This window comes from Phoca vitulina, unplaced genomic scaffold (assembly GCF_004348235.1).
Source record: "Phoca vitulina isolate PV1807 unplaced genomic scaffold, GSC_HSeal_1.0 scaffold6, whole genome shotgun sequence".
NCBI lineage: Eukaryota > Metazoa > Chordata > Mammalia > Carnivora > Phocidae > Phoca > Phoca vitulina.
In genome coordinates this window covers 34,037,708-34,055,020 of record NW_022589709.1, presented here as the reverse complement: position 1 = coordinate 34,055,020, position 17,313 = coordinate 34,037,708, and the positions used below count along the sequence as shown (strand labels likewise).

The following is a 17,313-nucleotide window of genomic DNA, read 5'->3' as shown; positions in this document are numbered from 1 at the left end:
ACAGAGTCTACAATTACCGACTCCACCGAGGGAAACCTTTACAAAGATCTATGTTTAACCAATAACCTGCCTTGTTTTTAAGGGCAAACCATCAAAGCCACCGGCAAAGAAACCCAAGGACTCAAAGGTAAATACCATAGCAGCATGTTGCCATAAACAAAGTTTTTTTTTTCATTCTAGCTGAACTTTATTTTGCTTTTTAGAAATCTGAAATTTATCAAATGGCTGCCCTGTGCTTGGTACAATGTGAAGATGAGTGGCTGTGTGTGATTTCTCTCTTTTAGCCCTCACAAGAGCACATGTAGACAGACCCGCTTTTCAGATTGAACAATTGAGGCTCAGAATACTAAGCAAACTTGTGTAAAAGGGAAGAAAGTAAAGCTGTAAGGATTTTCATGTTTTAATTTAGGAAAAGAATGTCAGCAAGGTTTCCTCTTTCTTTTAAGACCATATTTTCAGTGATGTGGAAAAATGTCCCTTACAGTATTTTTGCCTCGTGCTCCTTCACTGATGGTTATTTCTGTTAATATCTCAGAAACCTGAAGATGACAAAGACCCCATCGATGCCCTGTCAGGCGATTTTGACAGCTGTCCTGCACCCACAGGAGCCTCAGAGAACACAGCAGAGGTGCTATACTTCTTCATATGGACTTTGTGTGTCTACATAGAGCTGTAGGCTGCAGAATGAATTCAATGATGCCATAGAGAACTTGAAAAAATCCATGATTATACTACCCAACATTATTGGGCATATTTATCTTTTTCCATAAGTATATGTTTTACATAGTTGTGTGTGTATATATATATATATTCAATACATTATATGTAATATAATTTATATATTACATGTTATATATAATTTATATATACTTAAACGTTAAATATATATATAGGATACATATATATGATCCATTACTTCAGGTAATATGCATGTGTAAGTTTAAGTCCATATCTAATACATTACTTAATATTATTTCATAAGTGTTTTTCATGTCGCTGTATAACCTCCCAAAGCCATCATGTTTGATGGCCACGCTCTTGGCATTGGACACTAATGCTCTCTGCTCATTTAAAATGAGAGCAGTCCCCACCTGCACGGTGCCTTCTCATGGCTGCTGCCCCCTGGGCTTTCCTCTCCTTTCTGCCAATGCCCAGCTGTCTGATTCCCGCCCGAGGCCCAGGCCCAGGGCCTCCCCTGAACTCTGGGCTACGCTCGGCCTGTGTATTATACCAGTGAGCTTTGCACTTTATGCTTCAGCTGTGCTTGGCATTAGCAGAATTCCTGGGACATAGCAGGTGCTCAAAACATGTGATTAAAGGTGAATGAAAAAAATAGGTGGTACAACAAGTATGTGGCCTTTAACCTATAGACATACCCTTATATAAATCATATAGAAAAGTGAATTGAGCGCCCTTGACTGTCATTTTCAGAATAATACTGCAGATCTGTTTGTTTGCTATTGTTTTGCTCTTATTAAATACCTCTCCCAATCACTGAATTGTCAGTCCTCCCCTTGTTGGGTGATTTAATTTCTAGACTACCTCAGCATCCTTTTTCTCGCTCCTGGATACATAATGCCTTTTTGGTGAACAGGACTTTGTATGAGACTTGCCTCCAGCTCTCTGTGATGATTTCTATTGTTAAATTTGTTTTCCATAACACTGAAAATGAGTATCCCATTCTTGCTTTGTTGGCACATAAAAACTGGCACCGATAGAAACAGTTTTGATGAGCAAAATTCCTCATGGAAATTGGCAGAACATCAGGTGACCCACATTTTCCTCTGTATTTTTAATCCTTTTTACTTTCTACCTTAACCACTTCTAAGTTTTCCATTATTTGATTATACTCGATGGGCTGATGATAACTGTAGCCTCATTATGTTTCCTTTGCTTTAGGACAAAGTCAAGAGAACTGCTCCCAGCACCAAAGCAGCCAAGAATGGAGGTAAAGCAAAGGAGTCCGCCAAGGTAGACAGCCCTAAATATTACTACAAAGTAGCAATTACATGGAGTAGCATTTATCCTTTTAACCATTTAGTTTCTAACTGGAATCTATTCAGAATATCCCAGAGCGCATCTTGCTTAAGAAATTGAAGTTTTAGAGACTTAGAAAAGTATGTGGGACTTTAGAAATCTAAATGATCATTCTTAACACAATTCAAATTTCTTGCACTTCCCCCTCTGTCTCACAAACTATGGATGAGCCCACTCTAATTTTATGGTTTGCAGTGCCCACCGAGCTGTCTGTGCCGGCCCATAATCAATGTCGGCCCTCTCCCAATCCCGCTTTCTTCAGACTCTCTTCCAGCTACATCCCCCCACTGGGTGCAGCTAGCTTTGCCTTCAACTTCAAAGAGAAAGTTGAGGCCACCCTGCACAAAATCCCAAAGGTCCCCTCCCCACTGACAGCCCTCTCCCTTGCTTGCCCTGATGTGGCCCTTCTCTCTGAGGGGTCAATAATCCACTCTCTCCAGTCTGTTCATCTTGATTCTTTGTCCTTGTATTAGAAACAATTCCAGTTCTTTCACCACTTTAAAAGCAATTCTCCAGTTATAAGCCTACAGCCCAATTCCTTCCATACTTTGACCTCCCTCAGACATCTAGGACTCCTGCTTCCTCTGCTTGAGCCCTGCCCATGACCAGTGATGACTTACTGGTTGCTAGTTCATTGGTCCTTATCAATCCTTAGTTTACTTTTTTTTTTTTTTAAAAGATTTTATTTATTTATTTGAGAGAGAGAATGAGAGAGAGAGAGAGCACATGAGAGGGGGGAGGGTCAGAGGGCGAAGCAGACTCCCTGCTGAGCAGGGAGCCCGATGCGGGACTCGATCCTGGGACTCCAGGATCATGACCTGAGCCAAAGGCAGTCGCTTAACCAACTGAGCCACCCAGGCGCCCAATCCTTAGTTTACTTGATCTCTCAGTAGTAGGCTTTGGGGCATTAAGAGTCGATACTGTGGTAGATTGAGCCTTTGGCAAATACTTAGCAGGGTGAATTTTTTATCCCTCCCCACCCTCCAAAGACCCACAGCACTACTTGAAATTGCCTACTGCACATTCCCATTTGTGTATAACACATTGACAAATCAGATTCATATACTGTGTTTCATTAAATGTAAACCACTAGTTTAGTTATATAAAAAAAAAACATTATATACCATTAAGGAAAAAAGTCAGCAATTTGATTATGAGATATTATGCACTGTAAAAACCGTAGCAAATTCAGACATTTAAATGGTGGTGGCGGCAGTAGGGGGGATAATGCCAAGAAATGTGGTTGGTATAAATTTTAGGACATGGAAGTAGTATACAGAATTAAGATCTAGGGTTTCTATGATCCAGAATATTCATTAGATGCCATCTGGAAGGGAAGACTATTAGTTCTACTTTCTAGAGCACCGTGAAAAATGATGTACTAAGACCCATGAGTAGAAGTTACAGGGTCCAAGGGCACCTGGCTGCCTCAGTCAGTAGAGCTGTACTCGATCTCTGGGTTGTGAGCTCAAGCCCCATGCTGGGTGTAGAGATTACTTAAAAAAAAAAAAAAAAAAAGTTACAGGGTCTGATTTCTTAGAGCTGGGCATTAATGAAGTGAAACTGTTGGGAGATGCCTATTAAAATTACTCAAAGTGTGCTCAGGGCAGGAATGCAAATTAGATGAGACAACTTCTAGATCCTTTCCTATTCCAAGAACATAGAATTTAAAGGGTTATTACTATGATCCCCTGACTACAATGAGAAACTGAAGGTATAGCTTTATATGCCAGCTGCATCAAAACTCTAGGAAGCAAAGTGGTGACCTACCTTCTCCCATGGACACACTGAACCTACAGGTGCATATCCAACAATGTCCTGTGAAACAAAGCCCAAAACTAGCTGAGTGACTCCTACTTATCTAGCAAATGAGAGCAGCCCAAATGGAAGCAGGTAGGAGACAGGAACACAATCTTACCAGAAACCCAACCCTAGTCACATGACCCATAATCAAAAGGGAACTCAAAACCCACAGCTTCTTCCTGAGGAGCAAAGGATTTGAACCCCTCATTAGACACCCCAGCTTTTAAGACCTGCATTTGAGAGATAAGCCCACAAATCTATAGCTCTGAAATCCAGTGGGGCTTGTATCCACAAGCCCCACAAGGCTTTAGTGACCTGAGAAATTTTCTTAAAGGGCTTGAGAGCACAGATTCACCTGCTCCAGAGTCCAGCATGGAGGCAGCCAATTGAAAAGCACCCAGACTTTCTGTGAAAGTGTAATGGCTCATCTTAACGCATTGGCCTCACGGTCAGGCATCTGATGTAACACGTGTCTAGGGGCCTGTTTAAATACTTTGCAAGACAGAGGCTGGTGGACACCATCTTTCTGTCTCCCCCTGCCTCACTTTAGTCATCAGTGTCTCCTGGAAAGCAGTTAATGTATCATCTGGAAATCTAGTTTTTGTGACTGCCATCTAAGGGACCCCCCAGATCACTGGGCTCTGGCAAGCCAGCAGGACTTTTAGATTGTGGTCTCACTGGACTGTATATATATGCATTCTTTAACTGATGCCATGTAAGGCATTGGCTTCCAGTCAGCTTCAGTCTGGATGCTGACAAGAGATCCTCCCCTTTGGGACCCTGACAGAACATGGCACCCTCTCAAACAAACACTAGGACCCACTAAAAATAAAATTGTCTAAGCAGCCTATCACAAGGGTTTGAGAGACAACCAAGAGCTCAGGCAGGGTTGAACAATAAGTTTCATCTCCTGCATCAGGACACTCCTTCAGGACTACCAGAGTGTCTGTTTGATTTAAGGTATAGAAACCAACACAGAGTCAAGGAACATGAAGCAGTGGATGAATAGGCTCCAAATCAAAGAACAAGATCAAATCTCAGGGGGAACTCAAACAAAAAACAAAATAGAATGGACCTAAGCTATTTACCTGATGAAGAGGTCAACATAATAGTTAAAAAGATGCTCACCAGGGGCATCTGGGTGGCTCAGTCAGTTAAGCGTCCAATTCTTGATTTCAGCTCAGGTCATGAGATCAAGCTCCATATTGGGCTCCGTGCTCAGTAGAGAGTCTGCTTGGGATTCTCCCTTTGCCTCCTCCCTGCCACACACACACACTCTCAAATAAACAAATATTAAAAAAAAAAAAAAAAAAAAGCTGCTCACCCAATTTGGGAGAGGAATGAATGAACACAGTGAGAACTTCAACAAGAGATGGGAATATTGACAAAGTACCAAACAGAAGTCACAGTGCTGAAGAACACAGTAACTGAACTGAAAAATTGAACAGTCTATGAAGCATAAGAAAGGATTAGTGAACATAAAGACATAGCAGAACTCACCCAATCAGAGCAATAAAAAGAAAAAAGAATGGGGGGAGAAAAAGTAAAGATAGGTTAAGGGACTTACAGGACAACATCAAGTAGATGAACATTAACATTATTGGGGTCCCAGAAGGAGAAGAGATAATGGCCGAGCCCTTCCCTAACCTGCAGAAGGAAACAAGACATCCATATCCAGGATGACCATAGGATCCCCCAAGAAGATGAATTTAAAGACACCCACACCAAGTAACATTATAACTGAAAAATCACAAGTTAAAATCGAGAGAATCTTCAACACAGCAAAAGAAAATCAACTGTCTCTATCAGCACACTGTTGGCAGAAACTTTGCAGGCCAGAGCTAGTGGCAGGATCTATTCACAGTGCTGAAATTAAAAAAAACAAAAACAACAACAACAACAAACTTTCAACTAAGAATCTTCTACCTAGCAAAGTTGTCATTCAGAATAGAGAGCAAAAGTTTTCCAGATAAGGAAAAGCCAAAAGAGTTCATCAGCACTAAGCTAGCCTTACAAGCCATGTTAAAGGGACTTCTTGAAGCTGAAAATAAAGGGTGCTCATTAGTATCAGGAAAACTTATGGAAGAACAAATCTCACTGCAAAGGTAAATATACAGTACAATTTAGAATAATGTGAAGGTGTAAATCAATCGTACAAAGCCAGTATGAAGGTTAAAAGACAAAAGTAGTAAAAACTGACTATAATAATCCACTAAGGGATACACAAGATAAAAATATGTAAAATGCATGTCAAAAAACAAAGGATGGGAGGAGTAAAAATATACAACTTTAGAGTGCAAACTTGTTATCAACTGTAAATAGACTTTTACGTTGTCATACATAAACTTCATAGTAACTACAAAGCAAAAATCAATAGTAAATGCACAAAAAATAGGAATATAAGTTTACTAATACAGAAAGTCATCAAATCACAAAGGAAAAGAGAAAAGGAAAAGAGGATCTACAAAACAGCCAAAAAACAATTAAAATGGCAATGAGTGCATAATGACCAGTTACATGCCAACATAATGAACTGTTTAGAAGAGAGAAACCTACATCCTACCGAGACTGAAATCAGGATGAAATAGTAATTACTGACCAGTTCAGACTAAGGAGATTAAAGCAGTAATCAGAAGCCTCCCAAACATTCAGGGCAAGACAGCTTCACTAGAGAATTCTACCAAATATTCAAAGAATAATTAATACCAATCCTTCTCAAACTCTTCCAAAAAATAGAGAAGGAAAGAACACTTCCAAAGTGATGTTATAGGACAAGCATTACTCTGATAACCAAAGCACAGCAGGACATAAAATCACAAGCCAATATTCCTGATGAACATAGATTTTAAAAATATCCTCACGATATTATCAAATGGATCATATACCATTATCAAGTGGGATTTATTCCAGGGATGCAAAGCTGGTTCAACACCCCTGAATCATTCAATGTGATATATACCACATTAATAAAATGAAGGATAAAAATCCTCTCATTTCAACGGAAGCAGAAAAAGCATTGGATAAATTTCAACTTTCACTTATGATAACTCAACAAAGTTGGTATATATAGAGACATACCTCAACATAACAAAAGCCATATATGACAGACCCAAAGCTAGCATCATACTTAATGGTGAAAAGCTGAAAACTTTCTTTTAAAATTAGGAAGACAGAAATGCCCACTCACCACTTTTATTCAACATTCTATTAAAAGTCCTGTTCAAAGCACTTAGGCAAGAAAAAGAAATAAAAGGCATCCAAATTGGAAAGCAAGAAGTAAAACTGTCACGATTTTCAGATGATAGAATATTATATATAAAAGATACCAAGAATTCCACCAGACTGTTGAATTTAGTAAGGCTGCAGCATACGAAAATCGATATACAATAATCTGTTGCAATTCTATATGTTAATAACAATAAAATTAAGGAACCTCCCATTTACAGTTACATCAAAAAATAAAATACCTAGAAATAAATTTAACCAGGGAGCTCAAAGAACTATCCACTGAGAACTAGAAGACATTGATGAAAGAAATTGAAGAAGGCACAACTAAATGTAAAGATTCTCTACTTACGGGATTGGAAGATGTAATATTGTTAAAATGTCCATACTACCCAAAACAATATACAGATTCAGTTCAGTCCCCATCAATATTGCAATGGCATTTTTTCACAAATATTTTAAAAATCCTAAAATTTGTATAAAACTACAAAAGACCCTGAATAGCCAAAACAGTCTTGAGAATTAACTAAGCCAGAGGCATCACACTCCCAATTTTAAACTATCTTAAAAAACTATAGTTAACCAAAACAGTAATGGTATTGGCATGAAAACACACACATAGATCAACTGAACAGAGTAGAGAGCCCAGAAATAAGGCCACACATATATGGTCATTTTACAACAAAAAGAGTCGAGAATATACAATGGGGAAAGTCTTTTCAGTAGTATTGGGAAAGCTGGACCCCCATCTTAAACCATACGTAAAAATAAAATGTTATTAAAGACTTGAATTCAAGACCTGAAACCAGAACACTTCTAGAAGAAAACATAGGTGGTAAGCTCCTTAACGTAAGTCTTAGGAGGGATTGCATGGATTTGATACCAAAAGCAAAGTCAACAAAAGCAAAAATTAACAAAAGGGACTAGATCAAACTAAAAGCTTCTACACAGCAAAGAAAACCACCAACAAAATGAAAAAACGACAGATCCAATGGGAAAAAATATTTGCAAATCCTACATCTGATAAGGGCTTAATATTCAAAATGTATAAAAAAAATTCAATAGCAAAAAGCAAGCAACATGATCAAAAAAAATGGGCAAATAGAATATTTTTCCAAAGACATACAGATGGCCTGCTCATCACCATTAATCATCAAGGAAATGCAAATCAAAACCACAATGAGGTATCACCTCACAGCTGTTAGAGTACCTATCATCAAAAAGAAGTAAGTGTTGGAGAGGATGTGGAGAAAAGGGAACCTCATACACTCTTGGTGGGAATGTAAATTGGTGCAGTCACTAAGGAAAGCAGGACAGAGGTTTTTCAAAAAATTACAAATAGAAATAGCCTATGATCCAGCAGTTCTTCCTTTGGGTATTTATCCTAAGAAAAGGAAAACTTAGGAAAATATATGCACCCCTATATCCATGGCAGCCTTAATTACAAGAGCCTAGAAATGGATACAATCGAAGTGTCCATCAATGGCTGTATGGATCAAGTAGATGTGTATATATACAATAGGATACTCTTCAGCCATAAAAAAGAAGGAAATCTTGCCATTTGTGATAACATGAATGGACCTTGAGAGCATCATGGTAAGTGAAGTAAGTCATTCAGAGAAAGATAAATACCACATGATCTCACTTACATGGGGAATCTAAAAACAAAAGTAAGCTCATCAGCTGGTGGTTGCCAGAGGAGAGAGGGGTGTGGGGTGGGTGAGAAGGGTGAAGGTCAGAAGATACAAACTTCCAGTTATTAAAAAAAAAAAAAAAAAAAGTCATGGGAAATAATAGTACAACCTAGTGACTATAGTTCATAATGCTGTATTTGCATATTTGAAAGTTGCTAACAGAGATCTTAAATGTTCTCATCACAAGGGGAAAAAATTTTAACTAGACTTACTGTGTTCATCATTTTGCAATATATACCAAATACCGAATCATTGTTGTGCACTTGAAACTAATGTTATATGTCAATTTTATACCTCAAAAAAGGAGTGAAACCCATAAAGGATATAGGAAACCAGATTTGATAATTAGTTGCTCATGCATTTATCTCTAATAGATTATATTCTCAGCAGATTAGCTGCCCACCAATGCCCCTAAGAGTGAATTCATCACTATAGAACGAATGAATAGCATCCAAGAACACCCGTGTTTTTTCTTCAATTACCCTAGCCTTCAAAAAAAGAAGAAAAAATTAGAGTAAAATACTTTAAATCACTTAAGGTTATTTTTAGTTTACAAACTTGAAGGAGAACAATTCATAGTTTGGACTAAATGAAAAGGAAATCCTTAGGCCCATCTTATTTTCCTCCACTGACCTGTCATCTTTTGACCCTTTAATTCTGAAAAGCGCATCTCCTCTTAAGCATCTGATAGATCTGCTTTTTGATACTTAATCCAGGAAAGAAGGAGATCAGTGATGGTTCTGCTTTCCCTTTTAGGCAAAAGAGGAAACTTCCAAGCTAAAAGCTGATGGAAAAAATACAAGTTAAAGTTCACACTATTTGGTAAGTTGGGTGTTTGTTGTGAATGAAGACCTTCCACAGACCTGTGTTATAGGCGAGGGAAACAGTCCACTTCTTACCTGTGCTCTCTTTTACTATTGGCATGAAATGTACATTGCACTGTCGAGGTTAATTTGCTGAAAAGCAATAAATGGAATCATCTGCTACTGGAATGTTTAAAAATGGTAATCTTATAATTAAGAGCTCTTTAAAATATCAGGCCAGACTCCTAAAGAAAATGACCACCTAAGTCTAGCCAAGTCTTTGACACCCAAATGCTTGTGACTGCAGGTTACTGTGACAAAGCCCAGATAGCCTGTGACATCTTACAGAGAAATGTCCTTATGATGCTGATGTTACCAAAAGACTAACATGGTAGGCTGGACGGAAGTACCCCTATGGTCTAGTGGAAATTACAGGGTTTTTTGGAACAAAGGCAAAAGAAAAGATTGCAAAAGTAAGATCAACAAAAGTGGTCAAAGTCAAGTGCTTTGTTTAATTGTACTTGATAGTGACTGACTAACTCATTTGGATGAGGGAATCTCTGAAGATATATGTTGAGGGCCCTTATAATTCTTACTATGTAATTCCTCTTATCGAAGAATAGGTCTTATTCTAAGCCATCAAACCTTATGACCACTGGCTGACCAAAGCCTAAAGAAAATTAAAATGTAGGTTAGATTGGGTTAGCTTTGTCACCATGGTCTTTTATTTCCTTTAACAAGGGGGAGGTGTCCTTATTAGAACTATTCCAAAGATTTTCACCCAAATTACAAGTTTTCTATTTTCTAAATTCTAGAATTTTCTAAGAACATGCTCATGTTTACTTATAGGAAATTCCTTGTTGCTGTCTGTTAGTGCTTTTACTAAATGTTAAATTTACTATGCCTACATCAAGAAAATTATGTATCAAACGGTTTACTGGATTTTTTTTCCTTTGTATTTTTCAAGGTATCTGCCTATAAAATCTTCAGCAGGTGGATGGTGACTTTTGAAGGACTTTTGAGTGACTTTGAACAACAGCAAATTTTTCTGGGTGGCTTCTAGACAGTGTTACTTGTCGAATCTTGACATCCTAAACATTGGTTATTCTTTCCCCAGAAAGAAAATGAATTTGTGTGGTTCATCTGTGTTATTGTACTGAGTGTTGATAAACTTTGAATTTTTAAAAAATGCCTTCAGTTGGGAGAGACGGGAACTTTATATTTCTACGAGATATATTTGATAGTTTCTTAAAGCAACACATGAAAAAAGAAAAAACCTTTGCAAACTTTTGCACATTCTACACACAGTGCCTGTAAATCTCATTCGTATTTTCAGTTAGCACTTAATTCTTTTGTTGTGGTTAGCATTTGGAAAACAATGCTTTGAACATGTTGAATGTCCTCATTTCTCATGATCCATTTCCTCTTGGGCTTTGGAACTGTACTTGAGATTTCTTTGGGTTAATGTTTATAAGTCAAACCTAAAATATTGTACATTGGGCACATTATCTCCTCTTGGGCTGCTAATAAATTAATAGATAGCCTGGACAGACCAGGACGCGCTGCACCCAGGACTCTTTTTTGCCAGTGGTTAGAACTTCTGCACCTTAGAGCCAGCACAAAAGATACCGAGACTTGAATCAAGTCAGAAGAGCAGAATGCATTCTGTGTCACCACATAACAAGTTCCAAGAATAGTAAAATCTAATCCTTAGAATATGCACAGGCCTTGAACTCACTTGGGTTACTGTGTTAAGCTATGCTTTCCATTTCTGATACGTGTAACCAGAACAGCCGTTCACTCGCTTAGAGCCATTGCCCTGTTTGTTAGTCCGTGCACTGTATCCCATCTGGCTTCAGGGAAGTTGGGTTTACCAAATACAAAAACTTCGACTTGAAAGAAAAATAAAAAAGCCATCCAGAATTTAAAAACCTGTTTACCCCCACAGCAATTCAAGAACTAGATTCTGAGATCCTACGACTTTGAATGCTTTCTCAGATCTTTTGGAATGCATTGTTTATGAACATAGCACCGATATCCTTGAGGGGAGTCTGATAAATACTTAATTTCATCCTTATTTCTTGGTACTGAATGCAGGAAAAGATAATCAGGTCCATGTCATCAAACTGATTTGCAATTTGTTTCAGAAAGTACAGCCTTCCCTAGCAGGTATTCTAAGTTTTTATAAGAACTGGACTGACTTCACTAAAACTAAGTATCACTAATACTGTCTAAGGGTGGGGGAGGACAAAAAAAAAAAAAGACAATTGCTTATAATGGGGCATAAAATTTCTTTAAAACTTCTCTTTAAAAAACATGCACATACCTATAGAATTTCAAACTTCACCCACTTTAAATGCTGTGTATCTATCCCATGAGAGATGCGGGCATTATCCTTTTATTCTAAATCTGGGAAATAAAAGCCGGTGTTAGGGTGACTAAACATAACGAGAACATAAAAAAACACTGTTCCTCTAGGATTTAACTGTATTTCTCTTTCTTCTAATTATATAGTATTAAGTTGGGGTTTTTTTTTTTTTTTTTAAGTGAAACTGTCGGCATTGACATAGTGTGCAGGGAAGCGGCTGCAGTATTACTGATTTCCATGCATATATACAAGTACTTTTAAATCCAAAGATTTAAGGCATGCTTGTAATAGTAAATGTAAAAGGCACTCTGCATATGCCTTTTTGTTCATGAGAAAGGTCTTCAAGACTTGGCGATGACTAGACCACTCTACAGAATTGGAGTCCTCTTGAAACCTAGCTCATAAGGAGGAAATCATTGCAAATGTCTGCTTCTAGGCCAAGAAAACAATCTTTAGTCCAAAAAAAAAAAAAGGTGTTTGCACATTGTTGTAACAATATTGTATCTATTCAGAAAATGGGACTTCGCCAACAAAAGCAAATTAAAATAAGTTCCACAGGTGACCAGAAATGAAGACCACTATTTCCATGTTTCATTCAATCAAAATCCAGAACACAATTAAAAATATTTTACATTAAAATCTTGGCTTTGTATGTCTTTTAGAAGGTTAATACCTGGAGTTGGAAATTACCAGCAATTTCGGGTTTTGTTTTGATTTGTCAAACCATCAGACCATGCAATACATACAAAAATAGAATTGTAAACACATTTATGTCCAGAAGTCACTCTGTTCCACAGTGTATTAGAACACATTGACATTTTTCATATCCTATTCGTTTTTTACAGTATATTAAAACTCATCAAAGAAGACTTCAAAGACAATACATTGTCCACACTTACACTAATCGTATTTTCAGTTATACAGTGCATACTTTATGGGAGACTGCCGCGACTTAGTCGCAGTGAGCGCCACTGACAAGTTATCGGGGAATTGTGAGCTAGGCCGACTATGAAGCGGGGGAAGCAGCATCAGCTACCCAAGGATCAACAGCTCCCAGGTTCAACTTCAGAAGAAAGCCTTCTCCTCTAGACCTGAATGCTCTCTGCTTTTTCAGAGGGACACTATCAGTCAGGGTCCCTGAGGAAGTACACCACACACTCAAATTAGGATTATTTGAGGAGGGTTCCAAAGAAAGTGTTTTTTTTCCTCAACAAAGATGTGGGTAGGATGGAAGGAGCCCACAGGTACCGCCAGGGCCCGTCAAAGCCAGGCACTCACTTCACCCCTCCCTCGGCCTGGAGGGATGAGAGGAGGAAGCTGCTATAAGAAGGAAGACGTTGAAAGGACTGTGAGGGAAAGACGGTTGCCTCTCAGGAGCTAGTTTGGGTGGAGGTCAGCCAGGGAACCAGGGTAATAAAACACCCCCTTGTACTCTCTCCCACCCCAGCTCCCACCTGCCTGCTGGGAGACTGACCAAAAGTCTGAGAGCCAACAAGCCTGAGGCCATGGGCCTAGAGGTCAGCCTCGGGGCCTGCAGCAGGGAAGGGAAAGGTGGAACGTACTGGCTTGGTCACCGATCCAAGCGTTCATTGTTCAGTAGCCCCCACTATTCACAAGTCTTTAGGGGACAGTGACTAAATAGCTTATGGATGACACACACATGGGGAGCAGGGCTTTGGAAAGCACAAGGCTTAAGTATAAGGAAACAAAAGGAATAAGGTAGTCCTCCACAGTAGGGAACCCACCCACCCCTTGGGTTAACATTGCAGGGCAACGCCTATCAATAAAAGACACAGCAGCAGTAACCCATCGATGGACAACTGAGTAGCCGGTCTTTTCATAGGAATAGTCCAGTGAGGAAGAAGGAAAAGGCAGTATCTTCAATGGAGCCAAAACAGTCATCTCTAATTTGAAAATAATCACATTTGACAACATTTTAGCAATCACGCATCACAAGAACCAGCGAGGAACAAACTGTTAGAGCAGTTCAAGCTTCTCGCTTTGTAGCCACACTCTGATCTTCTCAAAATTCTTATCCATCCAACGGATGTTTTCCCCAATGGTTTCAATTGTTTGCTGGACACAACGTAGCTGAGAACCCTTTTCTTTCAAAGAGCTGAAGAATTCTTTTACCTGGTAAGGAAAAACCAGATTTTTAAAAAATTTATTACACAAATCTAAGTTCGGGCTAGTTAAAACTGAAGCCAAATTTCCAGCATTTGTCAAAATTCTACATAGAAGGCAGCGCCAGGTGTCTGGATACAATTATGTACACATAAACTTAAGCTATATGAAATGAGCCCATGCCTCATGAGGTCAGATTTTTATTTTTCTCTGCAGTTTTTATTCACAGTTGCCAGATTCTAAAAGACTTCACTGTATACTGTTTAATAATTAGGGTTTGAGTGTATTTATTATGTGTTGTTATATACACGCAGATGCAAACTTTATTTTTTTAAACGGTATCTAAAAAGAATGTGCAGAGTATCTTCTTGGCCAAATAAAACAGTTCCAACCACACAAATGCAGTCTTTCTCCATGGGTCTGGCCTTAAGAGATCATTAGAGAAACACGGAGGAAAAGGGTTCTTAGCAAGTTATGGTGGTAATCCCCCCAAACGTTGCCAAATTTTTTTTATCCTAATCCACAATCCATGTATTGTTCCTCTAAGATAAAATCCACACAAAGTTGCCCATGTTTTAACGAGATAAGAGACAGCTGTCCCCTCCTCTTGTTTCATGGCTGGGTTTCTTAACTCCTTTAAGCTCACGTGAGAAATAGAAATAGTCTGGCTCTGCCACAGGACGGACTATTGTGGTACTGTTTCACCTGAAAAGGGTCTTAGCCTTGTCCCCTAAGTTTTCACAGCATTAATCCATAAGTTTTTGACTGTGGAGATAGGAAGTAAGTCTAGGCCAAGATGTATTATTTATTCAGCATGGATTCCAGACAGTTAATTCCTTAAAAATCCATGTTATAATATCCTATTTTAAGTTTGGGAATAAGAGAAGGGTAAGAACAGGCTTTTGAAAGGTCAAATTCCAATTTTAAATGATTCGGGGTTCTTTTAAAATTGTATCTCACTACCGCTTTCCGAGGAGCTCCAGGCCCGCCCTCCTGCTCTAGCCGCCTAAGGAGCACGGACCGCGCCTCGTGGTCCGCCTTGGGTTGTAGCTCAGCCCGCTGGTTCACACGCTCAGACTCCAGATTAATATTCAGGTCAGAGAACAACTGTAGGCACTTCTCAGCAGTCCAGTAACATCAAAAATTTTACTAAGTATTTAATGATTAGACATAGTAAGTTACTTAAATATTTTCAAATAATCCTGAAGGAGCCCTTCACAATGGTACCACTAAAAGAGAGAGACCTTTAAGAGCTGTAACAAAGCCAGCTGATAAGCCTTGCCCTCAAACTTTTCCTGACCCCGAATTCTCTCTCCTATCCTCATCGACCTTGGGAAATGCAGCATCCCAACTGAGTGTTGGATTCAAACCTGCCTCCCTGAGAGTATTTTCTGTGCAATAAGCAGTGCGATATAGAGATAGAAAAGAAACGGTTTTAGCCTACTAGTTTGACCCTTTGTAAACAACTTCTCTGGGACTCAATTTCCTCTTTTGTAAAGTAAGGCTGATCTCTCCCTCACAGAGCACTGGGGAGAATGTAGTTACATAATGTGGGTCAAGTGCAGAACCCAAACCCCAGCCATGTATCAGGGATTCAGCCTCATCCGTTTATTCACGAACATGTCCTCTGGCACTTACTCATCCCTCCGGCCTAATTACACTGCTATACACAGAAGAGGAGGCAAGGGACCAGGCAAGGAACCCTTGTCCTCCTAGAGCTTACACTCTACCTGGGAAGACAAGCAGTCAACACGGTTATTATTAATCAACTATCCTGGACGAAATACACTGAGGCTAGGAGTGACTGGGATGGGGGTGGCCTGCTTTCCACAGAGCAGCCTGGGAAGGTGACATGTGACGTGGGACCTGTAAAGGATTCAACAAGCCTTTCGGCTGACAAGTTAGGCAAAGAGCAAGCCAGGCACAGAGAAATTTAGAGGCTGAGACAGGATCAGCCCCTTCTGGGCCAGGAGCAGGCAGCAGCTGAGCGGCTCAAGTGCCACAGGAGGGTGACCCACAGCGCCACACGCGCACTAGCAGGAGCCCGGTCATCATGGTCGTATGCACGCGGGGAGGAAAGGTTTGGAGTTTATTCCAAGGTCAACAGGTCAGGTTTCAAGGAAGGGTCAGTCATGGGCTGATTTTCAGTTTTAAATGTGGAAAATGGTCTGGTGTTGGCAAAGCGGGAAGCCATTCAGGAGGCTCTCGCCATAGGCCAGGCAAGAACTCAGAAAAGCCTGGGGTGCCGTAAAAGCAGATGAGTGCACAGATACGGTACAGATGCTGGAAGCAAAGCCAGTGAGATTCCAGGACGAACTGGATGTGAAGGCCAGATAGGGCTCCGGGCTGACTCCTACACAGGAGGATGTTCTCTCTTCTGATGACATCCAGGCTTTTTCACTTCCATGCCCTACCTCAGGCCTTTTGCACCTGATGTTTCCTCTGCACACAACAGACACCTGCATTTCCATCAGTATCTGCTCAAAAGTCTCCCCATCATCCCATAGAACAAAGCTCCCTTACCCCGTCACTCTCTCCTTACCTCGCCTCATTCATCTTCAGAGCATATAGCCTGACTTAGGTCGCTTTGTCTCTGAGTCCCCCAGTAGAATTTAAGCTCTATGAGGACAAGGGCTTGGTCTACCATGTCAATCTTAGAGTAAAAATGTCGTATCTTTAAAGAATTACTGAGAAAACAAAGGGATGAGCAAGTGACTGAAAGAAATGTTTTGTTGCTACAGATCTGGTTTATGGACAGCTGTCTAGCTATTCCTAGCTCATGGCTGGTCCTCATCATCACACAGAATAGCTCTGCTGTAGACCTCACTAGAGTTCAACCTTGAATTATTAGGTGCCAGTTAATTTTACAAGCCTGCATGAAAACTAGAGAGAAGGGATGTGACATTTCTTTTGCATTTTCAAAGCATTCTCCCTGTATCAAGCTCTATCATGGTATAACCAGCCTACACAGTGGAACTATTCCTAAAAAGATCAGTATTATGTTCTCAGCTTTTATCTATGGGCAACCTATTTTTAAAGCCTTGTAAAATTTTCTACGCCTTTGAAAACATTATTATAGAAGGGACACCACACAACAATGACCTTGACATCAAATTCCTCAAAGATTAAGGCTGAAAGAAAAGTCTGCCTTTCTGGGAAACTTGTATGTTCCATGGTTCCCTCCTACTAGACAATGAGAATAACTCCTACTGTTTTCTCATTTTTTCCTGACTGCTAGGAACCTGTGGTACATTTAGGG

The 17,313-nt window shown here is 39.6% G+C and overlaps 2 protein-coding genes across 18 annotated transcripts in view; one reads left to right on the top strand and one right to left on the bottom strand.

Moving 5' to 3' along the window:
- The window catches only part of CAST (calpastatin), a 115,360-nt gene extending 102,976 nt beyond the window's left edge, over positions 1-12,384 (top strand). For all 14 annotated transcript variants that reach the window (XM_032403955.1, XM_032403953.1, XM_032403963.1 and 11 more), the window contains 5 exons: positions 83-127; positions 536-628; positions 1,900-1,971; positions 9,516-9,581; positions 10,530-12,384. In XM_032403955.1, coding sequence (XP_032259846.1) covers positions 83-127; positions 536-628; positions 1,900-1,971; positions 9,516-9,566 — 261 coding nt within the window. In that variant the 3' untranslated portion in view covers positions 9,567-9,581; positions 10,530-12,384. The remainder of the gene's footprint in view (positions 1-82; positions 128-535; positions 629-1,899; positions 1,972-9,515; positions 9,582-10,529) is intronic.
- A 7-nt stretch (positions 12,385-12,391) lies between these two features.
- ERAP1 (endoplasmic reticulum aminopeptidase 1) overlaps positions 12,392-17,313 on the bottom strand; it is a 39,057-nt gene continuing 34,135 nt past the window's right edge. For all 4 annotated transcript variants that reach the window (XM_032403947.1, XM_032403951.1, XM_032403948.1 and 1 more), the window contains one exon: positions 12,392-14,063. In XM_032403947.1, the coding sequence (XP_032259838.1) occupies positions 13,908-14,063 (156 nt within the window). In that variant the 3' untranslated portion in view covers positions 12,392-13,907. The remainder of the gene's footprint in view (positions 14,064-17,313) is intronic.